The 23521-nt window shown below is 34.9% G+C and overlaps 1 protein-coding gene across 10 annotated transcripts in view; it reads left to right on the top strand.

Moving 5' to 3' along the window:
• The window catches only part of LOC110105607 (exocyst complex component SEC3A), a 97124-nt gene that overhangs the window by 15165 nt on the left and 58438 nt on the right, over window positions 1-23521 (top strand). For 5 of the 10 annotated variants that reach the window (XM_028698227.1, XM_028698224.1, XM_028698226.1 and 2 more), the window contains 2 exons: window positions 12-147; window positions 12345-12490. The exons of 1 other annotated variant lie outside the window; for it this stretch is intronic. In XM_028698227.1, the coding sequence (XP_028554060.1) occupies window positions 12-147; window positions 12345-12490 (282 nt within the window). Of the gene's footprint in view, window positions 1-11; window positions 148-10990; window positions 11013-12344; window positions 12491-23521 lie in introns of those variants that run through there. 4 more of the 10 variants (XM_020835172.2, XM_020835175.2, XM_020835179.2 and 1 more) reach the window with 4 other exon arrangements.

Genomic DNA, 23521 nt, shown 5'->3' with positions numbered 1-23521 from the left:
TCTTTCTGTAGGAATCGCTTGCTTCTTTGCATTTTAAATATTAGCAAGGAGGTATTGGGCCGTCTCCCCAAAGTTGTTGGCATAGATATCGTGGAGATGGCTCTATGGGCCAAGGTTCATCGCCGTACATATTTTTCCTCATCTCAATTTTAGATGCTCTCTGCACATCTTCACTCATAATTTGTTCTTTTTCACAGATTTACTTAGTCATCCTTGTTGAGTTTTGGCATACACTAATAATTTAAATGGGATATTGTATATATATTTTCGAACAAAATCACCCATGTATTTCATGTATATCTAAACCCTATATCATCATCGTTATCATCATTTGCAACCAAAATCATCTATTTTGACGAATAATATATTGATGCGTATGCTAGAATCACAATTAGTTTCAATTATTGATTGTTCTTAGGATTGATGCGTATGGTAGAATTAAGAAGACCTGCTAGTTTTATTAGGCAATTCACTAACCGATCTCACCAACCAAATGCTCATTTCTGCATATTCTGTGCTATTCTATCATTTTTTACTAGCGGTAGTTATCTTCACAGTTTTATTTATTTATAGTGACTTCCGATAGTTATTTTCTGTCTCTTGGTATAATGTAATTCTTTAATTATCTCAGGAGTTCCCTCTAAGTGCTCAAACCTTCTCAGCTTGCCTCAAAACATCAAATCAACTGATCACAAGAAGAATGTATGCTTTTTGCAAATGATATTCTTCTTGTTGATAAGATTAGAGGTGGAGTTGAAGGAAAACTTGAATTATGGAGGTCAACTTTAGAGTCTAAAGGTTTTCGTGTGAGTAGATCTAAAATAGAATACATTGGGTGTAATTTTAGTACTAATAGATCTAGTGGGGGATTATGACTTTGTGTGATCAAGTCATTAAAAAGAATACATTTATATATCTCAGTCAATTGTTGAAAGTGATAATGAAATAGATAGTGATTTTATTAATAGAATTCAAGTTGGATGGTTGAAGTGGAGGAATGTATAAGACCTGTTATTTGATAGAAAAGTATCACTCAAACTTAAAATAAAATTTTATAAGTTGTAGTGAGACCTGCAATGCTTTATGGCGTAGAATGTTCGCCATTAAAAGAGAAACATAAAATTAAGTTAAATGTTATAAAGGTGAGGATGCTTAGGTGGATGAGTGACTTTAGTTTTAGAGACAGAATGCAAAACGAGTATACATGGGGCAAGGTTGGAGTAGTCCAGTGGCAAATAAGTTTTGAGAGGGTTGTCTTAGATGGTTTGGTCTCATAAAGTGTCATCCTTTTGATGACTCTGTTAGGAGAGTAAATGTATTAGATTTGCCTATGTTAGAAAGATAGAGGTAGACCTAAAAGACTTGGCTATAAAATATTAGAAATGACCTTTCTTTATTAGATTTAAATGAGAATTTGACTCTTAACAGGACACAAATTTACCTCTATCTTTAAAAGAGGGTTGTCTTAATATGACTCATATGGAGAGAAATGATTCATGTAGCCGACTCCACGTAGTGGGATAAAGGCTTGATGTTGTTGTTGTATTAGATCCAATTATGAGTTCAATGCCTTTGCGTTTGTGTCAATTGAATTTTTCTGTAATTAGTTATGTTTTTTATAAGTTCTGCATATTTAATGAATTATTTAATTATTTAATTAGAGAAGATTTATTATTTTTTAATCAAATTAACTCCAAATCTTTTGAAATCTTCCCAAAATATCATTGATGACTCATAGGGATGATTATAATTGTTTAAAATTATTTTGAAATTTTTTATATTTTTAAATATTTAATCTAATTAATTATTGATTTTTCTGATTTTGAAATTACTTTTTTGTTTGGTTAAATTTTAAGGGGTATTTAATTCTGAGCAGTATGACATTTATCATTTATTTTTGATTTAATTTGGATTTATTATGAATTAAAGAAACTCTTCAATGTGGGTGATAAATTGATACTACACACCCTTAAACTTGGCACTAATAAGTAAAATCCTACTCACTAACGGGTCAATGGGTTTAAAATTAAATGCAGGGTTTTTACAATGACCTAAGGTTCAGGGAGATCCTATTCACATGCATGATTTTAGAGACTTAGGGGCCTTAAGTTTTAGAAATACTTACCTCACCGGAGACAGTCCGGTGGTTTTCGGCCATAGTATTCCATTTGGAAGAAATGGGGGCGACTAAATTTACTGCTCCGTTGCTGTCTAAGTTCCTCGTCCACAACTCCTTGTCCAGATGCTCGCCACACTTCCTCGCAAAACATAACAAACAAAAAGGAGAAATAGTGATTAAAGCAGTTATTAATTCAATGAAGAAGTATATGAATTTAAATTTTAATTAAAACAAAATATTTACCTTTTTTCAAACTTTTTCACCAACTTTATTTGATTTTGCTTTTGGAATTTCAATTTGGAAGAGGCTTGTGTAATTTTGGAACTCATCCAAAGACACAAGAAAAGGGGTGAATAAGAGGTAGGGAGTGAGAAAGAAACATGCACTTCTTCTTTTATAATAAACACTTCACTTTCCAAAAATTCACATCTATTCCAAGCAACCACTAATGGATGCAAAACAAGTCTCCACACCTTCCCTTTCCCAAATCACAACATGAAACCTCTTATGTATGAAATATTGAAGCACGACAATGTACACATTACCCTCCAACATATACTTTTATATTTTTAGATACCAAGTAAGCATTCAACACCTTTCCCAAAACATCACAAAGACACTTGATAATTAATGACACATTTACCATATGGTTTGTCAAAATTCGAAAGGGGCATTGCTACAAATCACTCCCATCCACAATAGCTTCAATCTTTTATTTTCTAATTATGATATGAAATTGAGCAAATATAAACTCATTTGTAAGCTCTTATTTACATATGCTCATGAATGCATGACTCAACTTAAATGCCTATGCAAGATTGAGTGAAACAAAACGATTGTTTCTTACTTCTCTCCAAAACTTATAAGCTACCAATGTAGTCATCCAACTTTCTTATATATTGCATATGCCTAGATATGGGTATAACCTTGAAGCACAAAACATATGTATATGTTCACTCAACCCAACCATACATTATTGTATTGAAGAGATGATATTGCAACTTACATATTAATGTAGACTTTTCCAAAAAATTTAGAAATGTTTGATATCAAATGTCATGTGTTGTATCACATGTAACCCCTCCAATTTAACCATGACTCATGGAGATCAAACATGTATTCAACAATTCTCACTACAACTAATGCGAACACCACATCCCATTTACAAATGATGATAAAAAAAATGCTTTAAAGAAGAAAGGCCTATAAGTCCTTATATTTCTAAAAGAAAATGGCAATAGCTCTTGTGTATTCTTAAATTTTGTGAAAGCAAAGTAAATAGAAGGGAAGAAAACTCCATCGACTCTTTTAAACCTCATTACTTCAAACAAAATCACTATATATCATTGATGGTGAAATATGCTTTCAACATATGTCCATTAAAAAAATTTAAAGAGAGGAGATCAAGATTCTATTTCTTCTTTCAAGCATAATGTGTGTATTTCAAGAGCCTTCACTTCATTGATTTAAACAATTCAAAAAGAAATATTCCCATTCAAACATTTCCATAAGAAACGGTGAAGATAAAGGTCATCTAGGAATCAATTTATAAAGGATGGTTGGTGACTCAAGCAAACATCAACCACAATCTCTTCATTATTTCATTAGTATGTGAAGAAATTAGACATAAGACCAACAATAATCAGGAAATCTGCCATAAAGAATTCTTAGGATCAAATAAAAAAATTAATAAAAATGCAATCATCATATGTATGTAAAGAAATAATATACAAGTTGTTAGTCAATTCATAACAGTAACAGTCATATAGATGTGAAACCAGGAATTGTTTCTTAGAAATTAATAAAAGTCGGTAAGAATAATGATAATACAATTTTAAGGCTTCTCACAATTGATACTTCAATAAAGATCTAAGAATTTAACAAAGTCTAGGCAAGTTATTACAACTAAATTTGCAAGATCTATAAAATAACAACCTCAATCAAAAAGTAATGCCAATGAATAACCAACTCGAATCCGGCGGTTAACAAAGCGATCGTCTCACCTTGAGGCTTAAGATCACTCTTCTATGTCTAGGGTTGTCGGAGGAAGAAGAACCACACATGGAACGAGATCACTCCGAGGTAGACGGTGCCGGCGATCCGTAGTGATGGAGAGGGAGACGTTGGATGTGGAAGTGGTGAGGAATGTCGACCGTCGATGATCCACTCGTACTCGGCAAATTGTCGGTTGACGACTTGCACATGAACGGGGAGGATTCGATCCAAGTAACCTCCGACTGTGTCGTCTTCGTGATCAAATCCCGCGTCGAAGAATGTGGATCGTATGATGTTGATATTACCGTAGGCGTCGAACACGAGTCCCCATTCAAATTCGGGATGGCCATGCATGGTGGGATTGAGTTAGGAAGACAAAAAGGGGAGGTGGGAGGGCTAGTCGTGCGCTAGGGAGAGAAGGGAGGGTTCACGGGTTTGAGACGAGCAGGGGCGGGTGAGGCTATGGGGGAAGAAGCACAAAATCTGATGTTTATTTCAGATTTCCGAAATTGGAGAGGTCTTAATTTCAATTTCAGAAATTTGAATTTGAAATTAAGCTTAGGAGGGAAGGAATTAAAGGTGCATTAAAGAAAAATTAATAGGGGAGAGGGAGGGGCCGGCCATGTAAGGTAATGAGGTGGCATGATGAATTGAATAGGTGGGGACCACTAGTTTTAATTTCAGAATTTTTATAAAATTTGAAATTAAAACTTCAGTTTTTAAAGGGGAAGAGTTTCCTAAATTAAAGACAATCAATTAGATTGATTTCGAATTTCAAATTCGAAATTAAAATCCAATTAAATTGATTGCATGATTTTGGGAAACAATTAATGGCTCATACAGCTTTAGAATTTCAAATTTGAAATTAAAAAGGGGGGGGGGGGGGGGGGGGGGGGGGAAGAGGGAATCAAGACCCCATGGTTCCGTCGTCCCGTGCTGTCATGCGGTGGCTGCTGGCCGGCTGGTTGGGGCTGCAGGCCGGTGGCCTGGGCAGTCCAGGAGGGGCGATGGCAGTGAGCAAGGGAGGGGAGATTGTGGGGAAAAATCTAGGGATCCAAAGAATGAAATTCCAATCTCCCACTAGTGACTTCAATCCAAATCTCCACAACGACGAATTGATCAAGAGAACTAAAAAGAAGGGATAAGAAAACGAAGAACAAGAAAACCTAGAACTCACAAAGAGATCTAGTTTCTCCTACGAACTCACTAAGAGATCGAGGAGGTTTGCACTCACAAAGAGAATATGAAATGTAACTTTTCATTCATAAAAAAACTAAAGAGCAAATACAATGATAATGCCTATATATAGGCTATCCAAAAATAAAAGACAAAAGACAACATCGCCCTTGGGCTACAATAAACACTAACTCCCTCATAGGGGTACAAATGGAAAAACATGAAATAAAAATTACATGAATAAGATAAACATCAGAAATAAAGACTCTGAATCATGGCCGTCGCTCGACGACCCCTCCGATGGTACATGTGTCGGAATCTTCTATGGATGTCCTCATCACATATGATTATGAATATGTGCAAACACAGTAAAACTCACATGCAGTGATAGTAAAATATGTAAAACAGTAGAATTGTACGATACAAAAGCTAGTAAAACTATACAATTTGAAAACTAGTAAACTAGTATGGATGTTAAATCAATATAATAGGCAACGTAAAAGTATTGTTTAATAAGATAATCATATAAATCGATAGAACCAAAGCCTCGATGAGACCATGAAAACTATATCAATACAATAAAATCATATAATAGTATATGCACAAACTATCCAACTCTTCTATATCATTATCAGTTTAGTATCATAATCACATGTTCAACATTGGCAATAATAAATCAATAACCAATAATAGCATCAATAAGTTTGTATCTATATTAGTGAATGAATTAATAGAAGTATCATCGATTACAATAACAGTAGAGTAATACAATAAGAATAATTCATGCAAAAATAGTAAGATCGTACAATAACAATGAATCAATAATATACATTATAGTAATCACACTAAATAGGTAAAAAATTCTGGCAAAATGGTGTTTTTCCAGAATTGTGTTTTTCTATAATCAGTAATCAGTATAGCACCCGTTGGCTCAGTAAATAAAGTCGTCACTTGTTGCCACAAAAATAACTTCTTAGATCTCCAAATCATTAATTATGTGAATAAGTCGAGGATAATACCAAACCATAATATTTAAAAGAAAGTTCGTCGGCCCATCATCGTGTACATGTCAATCAATTTTGAGCCAATGTCAATAAAACTAGCCTTTTACTTGTCCTCACACATATTAATATTACAACATTATAACAATAATAAAAACAAGCTAACAAGCTATTACCCGATCATATATTCATTTTCAATCACAATATTTATATTATCAGTATGCTTAAATAAACATACTTAAATTTCTATTTAGTGCATATAGTTCAAAATACAATAACTTTAAGTTTGCCTAATAAAATCGTGAAATCATCTAATCAAAATGTCCAAAATAATCAATACTATAATATATAAAAGGTTATGCGGTAGAAGTTCACTAAATTCGAATAAAATGTAGTAAATTCAATTAAGAAGGAATCGAATGTCAAAATAATTTTTTTTGAAAATAGAGATGATAAAAATCATTTACCTCAATCCGAGCAATTTTGGTAAAAATGGCAAAACAATTCAACAACCAAAATTCAAAATTCTCTTTCTCTCTCCTCTTTCCTTCTCCTTATTCCTCAATGGGTTTTTTCTTTTATGCAATCACTTGCTCTTCAATCTCCAATCTCATTTGCCTAGTAGTTTGCTTAACTGGTGCTATATCAGGATTGATGGCTAATGAGTGAACTGCCACCTCAGGGAATAAGCTAGACATCTCAGCATATGTCTAAACAAAGCAATATTTAAATTCACAAAGTTGTGTCATTATCTCTTCAACTTTATCTTTTGGAAGGAAAGCATTGATTAAAGTTGGGTGAGGGTCCTCAGTCCCTAAGTTAATTTCTTTTAGCTCATCCATTGTAAAAGCCTTTTCGCATATTTTAGTTCTTTAGGAGAACTTTGACTTCTATGGCTTGGCATTTGAGAGGTTAGCCTCATAAAGGTCCCATCACCATCACTTTTGGATTTATCTTCTCTCTCTGCTATTGCATATCATGCTTCCTTGTGAGGATATCTAAGCAAGATGAACCCAAGATCTTTAGTTATAGGGATTTCATTTCTCCACGAAGCTAGCAGACTTTTCTGATACAATATTATATGAAAATATTTAGTTTACCATTTAATGATCCCAGTATGAATTCTCAGACTTTTCTGATACAATATCATATGAAAATATTTAGTTTACCATTTAATGATCCCAGTATGAATTCTTAGCTTCCGCATCATCTTTCACATTCTTGGAGGATAGTATCTTGGCCCTATTGTAGGAATTCTCTCTCCAAAATCGTTGAGTTCAATAAGATAATCAAACTTTTCTTCCCGATGTTCCCCAAATTTATAAAATAAGCTTCTTGATCAATTGCTTCCACGTAGAGGAGATTCATAAATTTTTTTCAACTTTTCGATATTATGAACCTCATGGGGAGTAACCACTTTTTAATGTTGGGGAGGCATTGGCATTACCATTAGAGTGTCAGTTATCTTCTTCAGGGAAATATATTGTGCCTTGCCTATGTAAAGCCGATTTAACCTCATATAATTTTGAGTAAAATTTAATGATTTTCCCTTTAGTTGGAGGGTTGTGCATCTCCTTGGGTTTGACATGGATATCTCCTTCCTCCCTATCACTTCCCAAGCGAGAAATAAGTCCTTTTAGCATAGTTGGAGGGTTGGTGAATTTGGGGAGAGGCGACGTCGTTTTCTTTATTCCTCTTTGCTTCTTGATACCTTCCTTTTCAGGGAGTGTCGCAGTCTTTTAGGTAGATGTGTCAAATTTGTGTGATTGAGTGAACTTTGGTTCCTTTCGAATAAAGTATCTAACATATGGATATATTTGAACTGCGTGCACCACAAAAGGTTGTATGTCACCAAAAACTTTGAATTCCTCTTCATCTCTTATATACTTCATGCATTGGTGTAAGGTTGACGAAAATATACCATACTCATGGAGCCTTGAAGGCCTAGAAGTGCTTTAAATGAGATATCCAGATCAATCACATGGAATTTAACCTCCATATGTCGAAGGGGGAGGATGAATAACCATACTTTTTTTCCCTTTTTTAAGTTAAACCCATACCCCATTATTTGTCTTGCCTGAGATACTAAACATTTAGAGACCGCTATCTTAGTATATGCAAATTCATGAGATTTACCAAGGATCCTTAATCAACCAAGATATGATTTATAATGACACCATCTTTCTCAGCTATAACATACAGAGGGTGATTATGCTCCGTTATCCTTAGCATGAGATCATCCTCAAAGAAAGTGATAGTTGGTTCATTCTGAGCTCGTAGAATTTCAATCCGATTGCGTTCAACAAAATATGCTTCATATCCTTTGACATCCAAAGGGCTTCCTACATGTTGATTTGTGTAGGAATCTTTTGACAGATGAGATAAGACATTATAGTCTACTCCTTTGCATGAGTAGGCTTTTTCTTTAAGTCTTTGAGAGTAATTTCTTCGTTGATTATGATGTCATTCCCTTTGTATTTTTTTTTATGATCCTTTCTTCGATGGAGGCAGCAGTACCTACCACTCGTCAAATGAACTTGGATCACGTCATTTGCATCGGGTTTTTCTGACGAAGTGACTTTGCCAGTCCTCGATCTTGTTAGTAATCTAATCAGATGATTTAGAATCATTACGCAACTTCATGTGTCGCAATTTCAATGCCATTGGTAATTTTGTTTTGCTTCCATCAGGAAAACACAAGTAATTCGAGTATTCATTTGTATGTAACATCATGAAATAGGACTAAAAAACTTTGCGTAGGTTTCTTCATTTTGTTGGGCACTTCTCTTGGAACTTTATCGTATTCTTTCTCTAATCAATAAATGTCATATGTAGATCCTCCTTGCTCTCTCTATACTTCTCCATCAAACCTCTCAACAAATGTATAACTTCCATAATTGACCCACCTGACATGAATTCAAACTGATTTTGAGAAACATTTGTATCGTGTCTTAACTTATGCTCAGTTACTCTCTCACATTGTTTTAATGTATGACACATTAACTTAATTCCTTTATAATTCACACAATCTTGTGCGTCACCTTTATTCTTAAAAATAGGAATCACACACTCATTCTCCACTCATTTGACATCTTTTTAGTCTTCAAAATAATATTAAAAAGTTTAGTAAGCCAAAAAATTCCCTCATCTCTTAAGCATTTCCACACCTCTATTGGAATATCATCAGATTCCACTAATTTTTCGCACTTTATTTTCTTTAAAGCATCTCTAATTTTGATTTTATTAATACGATGATAAAAAATAAAAAAAATTCTATTTTCATTTAGGGTGTTAAGGTCTCTAAAGTCAATTAAAATTTCACAATCTTCATTAAAAAAGCTTATCAAAATATCTTATCCACTTATGTTGAATATCCTCTTCTAAGAAAAACACTTTTGATCTTCATCCTTAACGAACTTCACTTGAACTAGTTTCTTGCTTCACATTTTTTGCCCTTCTTAGTATTAATCTATTATATAAATTATTGAGAGCTAAATTCTTTGCATCGTATATTTTTTTCTTAGTCCCTATATACTTCTCTATACTTTTCTAATTATTCGAGCTTTAATATCTAAACAAATTTTTATAATACAACTTTTTTTGATCTTTTCTTGCACCTTTTGATTCTGCCACTAACTATTTTTTCTATTAGCATTTTTTCTTTTTTATTCTCCAAGCATATATTTTCAATATTTTTAAATCACCAGCCACTTTTTTTCATATAACATTCTCAAATCTTGTGATATTAAATCTTACTCTAAAAAATAATTTTATTAGCATTTTTTAAATGCCCCCTTCTAGTCCTAAGATAATATTTTACTTAATTTTTTAATATGATTTGAAATATAGTAAAACATAAATCATTATCATAATTTTTAGCTCATATCATAAAGTTTTACAATAGTATATATATATATATATATATATATGGTACACAAATCTTTAGCTATCAAAATATAGTACCACCCATGATTATAAAAAATACAACTGTAGTATACCAAAGAGGAATACCTAGAATCACTAATCAACTTAGGCTTTGTTCAGGTAGCTTTTTTTCTTTTAACCACAATTTCTATTTGGCCTTTACTTTTTAATTACTTTTAAAAAATTTTTGTACTCGAAAGCTGCTTTCTATAACATCTTCAAAAAAATTACTTTTTCTATAGTTGTTTTACAAAGCAGTAAGAAAGTCATCCCAAACAAAATTTTAGTCTTGCTCTTTTTCCTTTCCTAAAATCCACACATATACATAAAGTAGGAGTGAGTATTACTAGCCTAGTTGGGTACAACAAATTTACAATAGTATTCAATATATGAAAGGAAAAATTATATGTATGCCAATCTATCACCATATCAAGAACAATGAAACATATTATATTTAAATAGAGTTTTACAATGCTAATCATGGATATGCTATGCTAAATATAGTGTATTAACATATCAAATGTTATGCTCTATTAAGTACAACGTGTTAGTACAAAAACCAATGCTAACACTATACATTATAAATCATAATATAAATATTATATTATTTCATACTCATTGTATTGCAGTAAGCTTTTAGAAATAAACAGCATTTTAAAGTTGTCACATCAATTTTCTTTTTAGGCTTTTAATCTCCCAATTGTTTCAGATATACATAGCTAGGCCTGCATGCCCTCTCTGTGTATTCATTCCTTCATTTCCACATTCATTCAAGCCTTTAAGCCTCGCTATGCAAGGTATATTTATTTTATTCATACTCACATGTCTTCCTGTAAGTAATATATTACTTACATCCTTATAACTCCTTACAAGTACAAATGCATACCATAACCAATATGTTAGTAAACCGTCATTTACTTGCACAAATATTTCACTGTACACAGATTTCGAATAATGAACAATTTTACTGAATACAAGTATTTTATATAATTTCACATCAGTGCATAACAGTTTGCAAGTATAATAGAAGTAATAGAATTTAAATGATCAGCCAGTATACTCTGTTGTACATTCATGAATCATAAAAGATGATTACATATAGTATTTATAATATTAATATTATGTTCTCAAGGTACTGTAATAGTTTCTATCAATATCTATAAGCTCATTAAAATACTCAAAATACTGCAGAACATAAAAGATACAATCAAAATATTATTTGATTATACAAATATGTGCATAATAATTATGGTATCAATACATAAAAAGTTATGTAGTGAAAGTTATCAAGATATTGTGATATCTAAAATTTTTTAAATCAATTCAAATAAAATATTAAAAATCACAAAAGAAATAAGACCAACGAATATAGAGGTAGGGTAGTAACATCTATCTTATGCTGGTCAATTTTTCCAATTAGCTCTCGCCAATCACAAACAACTCTAAGAAATCCAAAATTTGGATTTCTCCTCCTCTCTTTTTCTCCCCCTCTCTCACTTCAATTCTAAGGAATGAAAAAAAAACTTAAAAAACAAATTTCTATAATGGCTTTTAATAATGTATGTAAAAATAAAGTTAATGATATATTTTTAATAACATAAATTTTATACAAGTCCTTTTATTTCTTCAAATCTAAAGCTCGAAAAAATTATGAAAAATTTTCATAAAATTGTACATGATTTCTAGTTCACTTGAGTAAATGTTGGCAAAGTAAGTATTCGATGCTTCAAAGGAACCCATTTATATTGGCAGCTATCAATTCTTCAAAGAGTTTAAGTTCAATAAACAACTTTCTATTTTCATACCTACAATATTCGTAAAAATAGAAAAAAATCATGAAATAGAGTATTAAAGTCTGAATTACAAACAGTCACAACCTTTTGTTCAAATATTATAGGTCAATTGTTTTTCTTTTAGTAGTTGAAGGGATCAGCGATATCATAATTGTATGATACTATATGTGTAAAATGAACATGATTAGTGTAATTATATTGGAAGATGTAATATTTAATCTTTTTAGTTATTATGTTCACATATTTATGAGCTTTTTCTTATTGCTTAGAGTTTTTTATGTCAAAATCTCTTGCTTAAAACAAGCAACTCATCATGATTATAATGAGTTTGTATAGGAAAATTCACCATTAACTACTAATCGGACTTTCACTGAAGATGGAGTGGCCACATCAGTTATGATACAAATTGACACACAAGTTACTGTTGAAAAAGATCTTCTTTCTCAAGCTGAGGTGGATGATATGGAGGCTCTACTTGGCACGTATGTTTTTTTCCCCTAAAAAGTCATACTTTAGTGATTGCACTTGATTGATTGTAGTTTTGTTATAGCATTAGATCAGATTAATATCTATTTTCCTGACTATTGCTCACATAATAAGGGATCAGAGGAATGCTAGATTGAGGTACATTTTTCCCTATGTTGTCCATCATTTAACATGTCCTTGGACACTTGTGACTAATGTGTGTGGGCTATGTGTTCTGGGGACTACGGACATGAGTGAAATTGTTGGACTACTGACGTGACGTTGTGCGAGGTCACTTGAGCAACATCCATTCATGAGGCATATTGCATCATTTTACTTAGAATATAAAAAATCCCAGAATGGGCACCCATATGGCATGAGCCATTGCACGAGTCGATCAATCAGCAAAGTGGCAGTCACACCCCATTTTAAACCCCTACAGTCACCTAGAGTGTAACAAAGAAGTAGAATCTAAATAGACCATCTCCTTACTTACCCCTATTTTGAACACTAATAACAGAATTCGATAGGTAAAAAGTACTCTATTCAAACTTTCATAACCTCACTAATCCTAACTCTTCAAAATATCCATAATAGAAAGCATATATAATATATTTTAATTGAAATATACATTTCAAATGAAATATAGAGTTTTACTAAAACTTTTAAAATTTACTTACATACCGAAAGGTCTGCACAACTATCATTCAGATCTCTTTGTACATGTAAAATATTTGCAAACCCAAAAAGAACAGTCACCCCTTTAATGCCCTACGGGCTTCTTTCCCTTAACTACAGTAAAACCACTGCTAATAAGTTATGACTCAATAAAATACACTAACAATGTATAAGAAATAATAATAATATTATTAACAATAAAGAAATGCTTAACATTACTAATGGTTAGAACACACATTGAAATGTCATTATTGGCTATTAAAAAAAGAAGTAGAATAAAGAAAAAAAAATCGAACTGAAGCATCTTTTCGCTTCCTCCGCCGGCCCTACCTCGCCAAACGACTTCGCTTTTCATCTCCATAACTGCTATTCAACGAGTCATTCCATAAAAAGGGGGAAATAACTGAAGAATGGGACTTACACTCTCTTCACCATCGCTTCTTCCACTCCTTCGACTCCGATGTTGCTGTTTGACTTTATGGCTTCGCAGGAAACATCTAGGGTTTTCCTTTCATCTTCTCTTTTCTTCGTTGCTGTTCGGCTTCGGTGCGCAGAGACAGCATGTGCTGCTCCTTCAACTCCTCGTTGCTGTCCGACTTCGTCGCTTCGTAGGAGAGGAGTGATTGCGCGAGTCGCTTCCTTGGCTCCATCGTTGATGTTCGACTTTTGCTTTGCTGAAGGGTAGAGACTGCACGCGTTGCCTCTTTGGCTCCCCCATTGCTATTCGTTTTTGTTGCTTTGCATGAGTATGGAGATCGCACGGTCGCTCCTTCGACTCCTGGTTGCTGTCCACCTTTGTTGTTTCGCAGGAAGTAGAGATTGCATACGTCGCTTCTTCCACCCCTTAGTTGTTGCTCGACTCCATCGCAGGAGGTATAGTAATTACACTAGTGGCTTCTTTAGTTCCTTTGTTACTATTCGACCGTGCTCCTTCTCTGACTGGACCCAAGTCCCCGAACAGACCTGACTCAAACCCTTTCTCCCTTTCTCTTTAAAATGCATATTATAATATATAATATTATATTTAAATATATCATGATATATCTATATCATATTGTTATTATTTATATAATATTATATATCTAATATAATAATAAAAAGAAAAAAAAAGAAGAAAAGACTTTCAAACAGGTGTCGAAGACCTGTGCCATCGACCTTAGCTTCGGTCAGGAATGCACAATTTGAAGACCTGAGCCGTGTTCTTAGATCCAGACGGATGGTTTTAAATTTGAAGTCCCCGCGCCATTGATTTTAGATCGGGGTGGGAACCGTGGGATGAAATAAAATTGGAAGACCCCACACAGTAGATCTTATACCCTGGTGGGATGCTTTTAGTTCGAAGACCCTACGCCGTTGACCTTTGGTCCGGGTAGGAAGAAATTACAGCAATCACTGTCCCGATTTCTCCCTTGGTGGGGAGGGGATGCTGAGAGGCTACTGAAATCGCCTCAAAAATTTACAGGGAAATTCAATTTGAATATTGATTCAACTAAAATATTAAAATTGACTTTTAAATATTAATTAACTAATTTAGTTAGTTAATGTTTAATAAAGATTAACTGATTAAAATTAATGAAAATAATTGATTAGTTGAGATCTTTAAAGTTTCCTATATTGTCAAATGCATAGGAGTCGAGAAAAGGCAAACACTCATTCTCCTCTAGTCCCTCTAAATCTAAATATTTCCTTCTTCTAAAGACCTTTGCAATCATCATTTGGATTAAACTTATTTAAATCGTTACTAAGAGCCTATTACCCAAAATTTTTTATAAGAATAAAGGGGTGAGCATATTCTTCCATTGCTTTTATCCTACTTCTCATCATTCTCTCAAATGTCATCCTGCATGAATGAGAGTTGCTTGGATGTTATTATTTCATTCCGAAGACTATTTTGAAAAGCCTCGAATATCTTTAAATGAGATTGTTTCGAATGTCTCTAATTGAGATATCTCTGTAAGAGATTTTAACACAAGTAACATTGAGTGGAAGACTTTGAATTGTTGTGATATTCAAATGCTATTCCTCTTAAAATATTGGAGGTCTCTGATTATCAAAACATCACATCTATTCCTTCAGGTAATGAAATAGCATGACTTGCAACAAATTATCTCATTAATTGATTATTTAAATTAATTAACTAGTTAAAATTAATTGATCAAAATTGAGTTATTTGTTAAAAAAATGCAATAAATAAAATGGAGAGGGGGGGGAGAATGTTTTCCTTTATTTGACATATAAAACCCAACCTTATACAATCAACACTCAAACTCCCCACAACACAAACTGAGACTCCCAAAAACTCATGAAACTCCCCAAACAGAACAAAAACACTCTGCAAGTTCTACAGTCTCTCCTGTACGAGTTCATATAGCTATATGTGAGCTCCCTTCACTGCTACAAATACCGCGTACCTGCAAACAAGCATATTTAAATCAGCATAATTATAAATGAAAATCAATACTAAAAAATAGTAAATCTAATTACTAGTAAGACAAAAATATTGGAAAACAAGAAAAGCTAAGTACTGAAAAAATTAGTAAATTAACAGTGCCAAAAATGAGCAGAGTAGTGGACTATTGTGGTAAGAAAAGACTATACGCACAAAATAACTAAAACACTGATGCCAGTGTCAAAACCCCGAAGTGGCAAAATCACAAATTCAAACCAACTCATAAACCTCTCAAACTCTCAAAGTAACAGTTCCTAAACAACTGATATCCTCTCAACAAACACAATGAAATTCAAAATCCTGGGCATACTTATTTATAAGAACTTGGTTGTAAGACCCACTATTCGGCAACTTTCAAAGGAATGCTGTAAGCCCGACTTTAGGGGAAAATTTTAGATAAAAATTGACCTAACTCCTAACCCCCAATTAAAACACTAGCCACTTCTAATAAAATTCGTAAGTACGACCTCTGAGAAAAATATTTAGGTAATAACATAATCCTAGACCCCTAGTCACTAGGGCATCATAGTCTATAGGATTAGGTTGTAAGACCCATCACTTGGGCCACTTAGCTTAAAGTGCTAGGTCATAAGACCCATCGCTAGGAAACTTCTAAGGAAGCACTAAGACCTAGATAATTGAAATATTCGGGTTACCCTTAGTAGAGGTCTTAAGTCCCACTAACTGGGACATTTTCTAATGAAATCCATAAGTCCCTACCTAAATCTAATCACACGAACAACTATTGTTGAAAAATCAAGGCAAAAGCCTCAAGAGAGAATTTCATCTTTAAATATTACTTTGAAATACAATAATTATGATACAAATTGATGTGGTATACAGCGGAAGAAGCAGATTCAAAGAGGAAAAACAGAGAACAAATAGGATAAAGGCCTGAACCTGAAATTGTATTATCAGCAAAAACTACTTTCATCTTATCCACAGGGTGAAGATGTACAAAACATTCACTAACAAGTGGGTTCTTCCTCTTGCTAAAAATAGCTAAATGGCAGTAAAAGGAGTTTTGTATTATCATGCTCAAATTAGAAACTATAGTAGTGGGCTGGCAACTAATAACAAAATGCCCAACATTAAGAAAATATATAAATTATGCAAAATAACTATAGGTAACCAGGACCATGATAATGTGATGCACCGCATCGTACTCCCCCTGCAACAGAAACATCAGACTCTGATGATGAAAAACTTGTTTGCACCTCATCTGGTGCGTGGTAATGCGAGATATCTGTGACATTAAATGTAGAGGAAGTGTGAATGTGTTCTGGTAAGTCTACAATGTATACGTTTGGATTGATCTGCTTGAGAATATCAATTGGGCCAATTTTCTTGCTGATTAATTTTGAATAATCTCCAGGATTAAAACTCTCCCGTCTTAAACGGATCATCACCAAATCACCTGGTTTGAATATTCTCTCCCGACGGTGTTCGTCAGCCTTCCGTTTGTACCTCTCGTTTGACTCCAATAGTTTGGTGCGAACATCATGCATCATGGAAGAAAATTCGTTTGCAAATGAGGAGGCGGTCTTACTTGTGCATTTGGGCAATATAGAAAGATCGATGGTGTGGTTCAGTTGTTTGGTGCACACAATACTGAAAGGACTTCTTCCTGTAGAATGATTTGGCATGCTGTTGTAAGCAAACTCCGCCTTCCCAAGTAGTTCATTACACAGCTTGGGGTGCTCTTGAACAAGGCAACGAAGCATTTTGCCAAATGTTCTATTTACCACCTCGGTTTGTCCATCGGTTTGACGGTGATAAGCCGAACTGAGCTTAATTTTAGTGTGTAAGCGCTTCCACAATTCCCTCCAAAAGTGACTGATAAACTTCACATCACGATCGGAGGTGAGGCTCTGGGGGAGCCCATGAAGACGGACAATGTTGGTAAAGAAGAGGCGTGCCACATTTAGCGCATCAAATGTTTTTTTTACATGGAACAAAGTGGGCCATTTTTAAAAATCTGACAACCACAACCATAATAGAATCATGACCACGTCTGGTACGAGGTAGCCCCATAACGAAGTCCAAACTCAAGTCCTCCCATATTGTATCCGGAACAAGTAATGGCTGATATAGCCCGCTACTTTGCCCGCCACGTTTTTAGCTTTGGCAAACAGGTCATCTCTCCACAAATCACATGACATCTCGGCGTAAGTGTGGCAAAAAAAATATGGATTGAACTTGGGCGAGTTTGTTATTTCTGCCGACATGAGCTGCCAACCCGCCGCAATGGACTTCCTTGATGATTTGTGGTCTCCATGATGAATCCAGAATGTAAAGTTGTGTATCTTTGAATAAAAATCCATGCCTTATAGAGAAGTCCTTATCTGGCACATTATTTAAACAGTTTTCCCAAATGCAGCTGAACTCTCGGTCAGTGGCGTATAGCTCCTTTAGACACTCCAACCCCATGATTTCAGTTTGCAACTGAGTGATGATAGTACATCTTCGGCTGAGAGCATCCGCTACACGGTTTTGGGAACCAAATTTGTGTTTAGGACAAACGAGAATCTCTGCAAGAACAAAATCCATAGGGCGTGCATTCGGTTCATGTTTTTTTGATTGTTAATGAATTGTAGTGCGTGGTGATCACTCCTGATGTAGCAAATATGGTTCCCATTGCTTCAAGGCTCTTACAATATCATACAATTCTTGTTTATACACACTCCATTTTTTGTCGAGGACACAATTTTTCACTAAAAAACTCAACATTTTTGTTTTCTTGGTTGAGAGCTGCTCCAATTCCAATTGCCGAGGCGTTGGTGTCTACATGGAAGGGCTTATGAAAGTTGGGGAGAACAAGTACCAGAGCTGTAAACAACGCCACTTTAATTGCCTTAAAACTAGCTTGTTGTTTGCCACCCCAATGAAATTGTTTAAGTTTCAAACAATTGGTAATTGGGGCCATTATCATACTAAAATTTTTAATTAAGTGTCGATAAAAGTTGGCAAGGTCATGAAAACTTCGCACATCGAAGAACGACTATGGAGTTGGCCAGCTAGTAATGGCACCAATTTTTTTTTGATCTACATGCACCCTGTCAGCAGAGATGAGGAACCCAAGGAAATACACATTCGGCGATGCAAATTCACACTTGGCCTGCTTGAGGTAGAGCTGATTTTGTTTAAGAGCAGTAAACATATGAGTTAAATGAATCAAATGATAAGTTAGAGTGGTACTATAAATAAGGATATCGTCGAAGTATGCTACACAAAACTTGTTGAGAAAGGGCTTTAGAACTTCATTCATTAATCTCATGAACGTTGATAGAGCATTGCACAGCCCAAATGATATTACTTTCCATTCAAATAATCCTTGTCGTGTTTTGAAGGCGGTCTTCCATTCATCGTCAGGCTGAATCCGTATCTGATGATACCCGCTCCGGAGATCCAGTTTAGAGAAGATAGTGGATCCAAACAACCTCTCCAACAGCTCTTCCACTCGCGGAATAGGAAATCGAAATTTGATGGTGATCGTATTGATAACTCAACTGTTTATGCACATTCGCCAACTACCATCTTTTTTGGGCACTAGTAGAGCCGACACTGCACATGGACTAAGGCTTGGTTGTATGAGCTTCTTTTCCAACAGTTCGTCCACCAATCGCTCATATTTTAGTGTTCATTCGGACTTAGACGGTCGTGCGGTAAATTGGGAAGGGTTGCTCCCGACACAAAATCAATCTGATATTGCAAAGCTCTCAACGGCGGTAGAGCAACATGCACTGAGTCCGAAATTATATCTTTGAATTGTCCCAATAGATCATCAATCTCAGCTGCTAGCTTTCGGTTTGTGACAAGAGGAGCCTCTTCCTTGATGATCAAGGCAAACAGCAAGGACCTTTCCTTTGATGAGGACAGGAGGGCATTTCCACTAACTATATGCATTGCTGACTTTACATCGTCACTTTTACTTGCATTTCCAGTAGTTTGTGATAGCAATCTAAGCCTCCTACCTTTCCATTCCAATGAGTAAGTATTGGCTCTTCCGTCATAAATTGCTCCGACATCAAATTGCCAAGGCCTCCCCAGTATCACGTGGCATACATCCATGTCTAATACATCACACAACACTTCGCAAGTGTAGTGCTTACCGATGGAAAAATTAATCCGGCACATCTCATACACAAGTATGTCCATTCCTGTCTTAACCCAGCTGATTTTATAATGCTGCGGGTTTTTGTTTGCTTTCAACTGAAGGGCTTGTACCATCGCTCGAGAGACAATATTCTCCGTTCATCCGCTGTCAATGAGCAATTCGCAGACTTTCCCGCCAATAGTACACTTGGTCCGGAAAATTGCATGCTGCTGCGTTGTGTTAAGCTTTCTAGGTGCCAACAGCAATTTCTCTAGGACGCATACAAGTGGCTTGCCTTCATCCCTGACCAACTCTTCCACGTCGGTATGTTGTTCCTCCTCAGGGCGACTCTGTTCATTTTCTCCTTCGACATCTAATAGTTGTAATTGTTGCCGGTTAGGACACGTTGGATTTATGGCCTTGTTGGGAACACCGGAAGCATTTGATCCCTGTAGTCATGAGTTGGGGTTCGCAATTCTAGCTTCAGTTGGAACCTGGCGTCCGAGACTGGTTTGTCATTACTACTTGGGTGCTTTGCTCAATCTGTATTGGGCATTTACGGTTGGTTGCTCCGGACAGTTTAGAGAATTCAGCTCCAGTTCCATCTGGGATTTTTTATGGGAGCTGCTACAAAAATGGCAAGTCAGTTGGATTTCAACTTTGAGTGCAAAATTCACAGTCTGTGAGGACCAAACGGAATTCAACTCCAATTTGTCTTGAATGGTGTCTTTCAATCCCCCAATGTACCGAGCCACTAGCTGATTTGTAGTCTCATTCAAATCGTTCCAAGCAGATAGACGATAACATTCCTCGGTGTAGTCACTAACGGAACGACTCCCATGACTGCAATGTTGATACTTCAGGTACAATATTTGCTCATAATTCGTAGGCAGGAAATGCGCCCTCAGAAGCTGTTTTATCCGCGCCCAGCTACGAACAGGTTCACATCCTTCTCTTCGACGAGATTGTGGCAATTGTGACCACCACGCGCTGGTATATCCAGTTTCACCCTAAATTCTCCAGGATGCCGGTCATGGCCCCAACCCCGACGTGACTGTCGCTCCCCCTGGTCTGCTTCAGAGTCAGAAAACCCATTCGGATTATAACCCTCATACTCATCATCGGAATCTAATAGCTCTGGTAGCGTTGGAGCTCATCTCTGCTCCCGATTCAAAAAACCTCCGCATCCTCTCACGGGGGTGTTCATCGACGTGACTTGCCTTCCCATCCGGTGGAAGTTAGCACTTGCAGGAACGACTTGGGTTTCTTGACATAAGCTTACCATAAGTTGATCCAATGTGGCCGAAATTTCCTCCAGCCGCTTCTCCACCACAGTGTGCTTGATCCAGAGTGCTTCCAGACTCCGGTCATCCTTGCCCATCACACGCTTGCTCGACTCTGCCATCTTACCGAGCTGCCGGCTCTGATGCCAATTTGATGTGGTATACAACGAAAGATGTAGGTTCAAAGAGGAAAAATAGAGAACAAACAGGATAAAGGCCTGAACCTGAAATTGCATTATCAGCAAAAACTACTTTCATCTTCTCCACAGGGAAAAGATATATAAAACATTCACTATCAAGAGGGTTCTTCCTCTTGCTAAAACAGATAAATGGCAGTAAAAGGAGTTATGTACTATCATGCTCAAATTAGAAACTATAGTAGTGGGCTGACAACTAATAATAGAATGCCCAGCGGTAAGAAAATATATAAATTATGCAAAATAATTATAGGAGCTGAATAATTATAGGTAACCAAAACCATGATGGTGTGATGCACCACATCTATAATCCCATGTCGAAAGCATGTGGACTTTCTATCATAAGATCTTCTACAAAACACACAAATTTCTTAGGCATCTTAGTCTAAGGGATTAAGTTGTAAGACTCGTTTTTCAGGCAACTTCCTAAGGAAGACATACCTAAACAATTAAAACTCCCAGGCAACCTTTATGTAGAGTTAGGTTGTAAGATCCATCTTTGAGCAACTCATAAATAGAGTAAGCCCCATTCCAAATCAAATACTTGGGGTACTTTCTACGAAAGTTGTAAGCCCCAGCCTAAAATTTAAATCCCTGGGCTACTTTTTATGAAAGCCGTAAGACCTGTCAACCAAATCAATTTATGGGTATTCTAATAGATGTAAACCCCAAAACACCCCATAAAATTAAAACCCACATCCAACCACTTCAGTCTACTTAGAATCCCTAAGAGGAGACAACTCATGGATGTTAATCAGATTCTCTGGACACTACGATTAATGATTGTTAGTCTTGGTAAACTGAAATCTACGGTATACCCGGGACGACGGAACCATGGGATATTGATCAGGTTTACCTCCATTTTTCCTACTATTGAGACTAAAAATATTTAAAATTTATTCATCATTAATCGAGAGTTCTCTCTTACGTGTTAAGAGGGATAATTAACTATGAATGCTTATGCTCATATGAAGGATCCCAGACCTAAACCTTGACACTATCCTCATGAGAAATCTAGTTAACTACAATCTGACTTAAGGGAAATGGAATCCTACGGCTGCAAAACGAAATTCATGCATTCATTGCCATTTTTCTTGAGCCAACAGATTTCTGACGACTCTGCTGGGGATTACTTTTCTCTCCAGAAGAGGAAAGACAAACCCTAGTCTGGCAATAACAAGCAACTCGTTCAAAGCTCTACCCCAAGCAAACCAACGAAGCCGAAGAGGAAAGCTCTACCTCACGCCAACGACAAGAAAGAAATTGAAGAGGAAAGTCAGCTCGCCTATGAGGATTAGATTAGTTCTTAATTTATTAATTAGATATTAATTTAATTAGCTTAATTGATATAATTTAAAATATAAATACTTAATTAGATTTTTAGTAGTGTAAATATAAATTAAATAATTAGTTATTAATAAAATATTTAGTCGATTAATTTGATAATTATAGCTATAATTAGTAATTACTATTTATTAAAATAATATATAAAAATTAAAGAAATAATAAGTGTAAATAGCATTTAAATGATTAATTATTTTAAATTATAGTTAAATAATTAATAGATAGTTATCAATATAATTAGCATTTTTATACTTATTAAAATAACACATATATAAGTTATTAATAAAATATTTATTAAAATAACACCATAATTATAATATTCATAATTATAATTTATTGGTGTTAATTAAAATTGGAATTAATAAGTAACTCATATTTAAAATACAAATATTATATGAGTTAACCTCTTTAAATCTTAAATTGTATTGCCAAATAGGCTTGCAGAATTTGTCAAGATTTAACATATTTCCTACCAAACAGTTTTTAGGATTTAACCCTCTTAAGATTTAATAAATCAGAATTTAGAGGACTTAGGAAATCCTACTTAAATTAAATCCTACCTGCATCCTAATAGGCCCTAAATACGACAATGATACATAAGTTCACATATTTTAAGGCTCATCAATATAGTTGATCAAAATCATTCTCAATCATGTCAAATCAAGAATAACGTTCTAAACAAGAAGATCAATTTGAGTTTATAAGCTGTTTCACAACCTGTCCATTAACAATAGGTGTGTTAGCATAGAAAAACACGCACTTATGATTTTCTTAGCTATCTGCATCCAACGATCATCATACCACAAGGTTTAGTATGTGAAACAATATTTCAAAAGTTACTTTCTAGTAATCAAGATACAAGAAGAACGAGTTAAACCATATAATTTTAGAATCAGAACTAGATACTTATTCTGGACTTCTATTCTTTCTTTTCTTTTTTAAACTAAAACTTATTTCCGCAAGCATTACAAAAATACAAGCAATAGACACATAATGAGAAT

This window comes from Dendrobium catenatum, unplaced genomic scaffold (genome assembly GCF_001605985.2).
Source record: "Dendrobium catenatum unplaced genomic scaffold, ASM160598v2 fragScaff_scaffold_1056, whole genome shotgun sequence".
Classification (NCBI taxonomy): Eukaryota; Viridiplantae; Streptophyta; class Magnoliopsida; order Asparagales; family Orchidaceae; genus Dendrobium; species Dendrobium catenatum.
The sequence above is the reverse complement of the archived record's forward strand: the minus strand, read 5'-3'. Positions and strand labels throughout refer to the sequence as shown.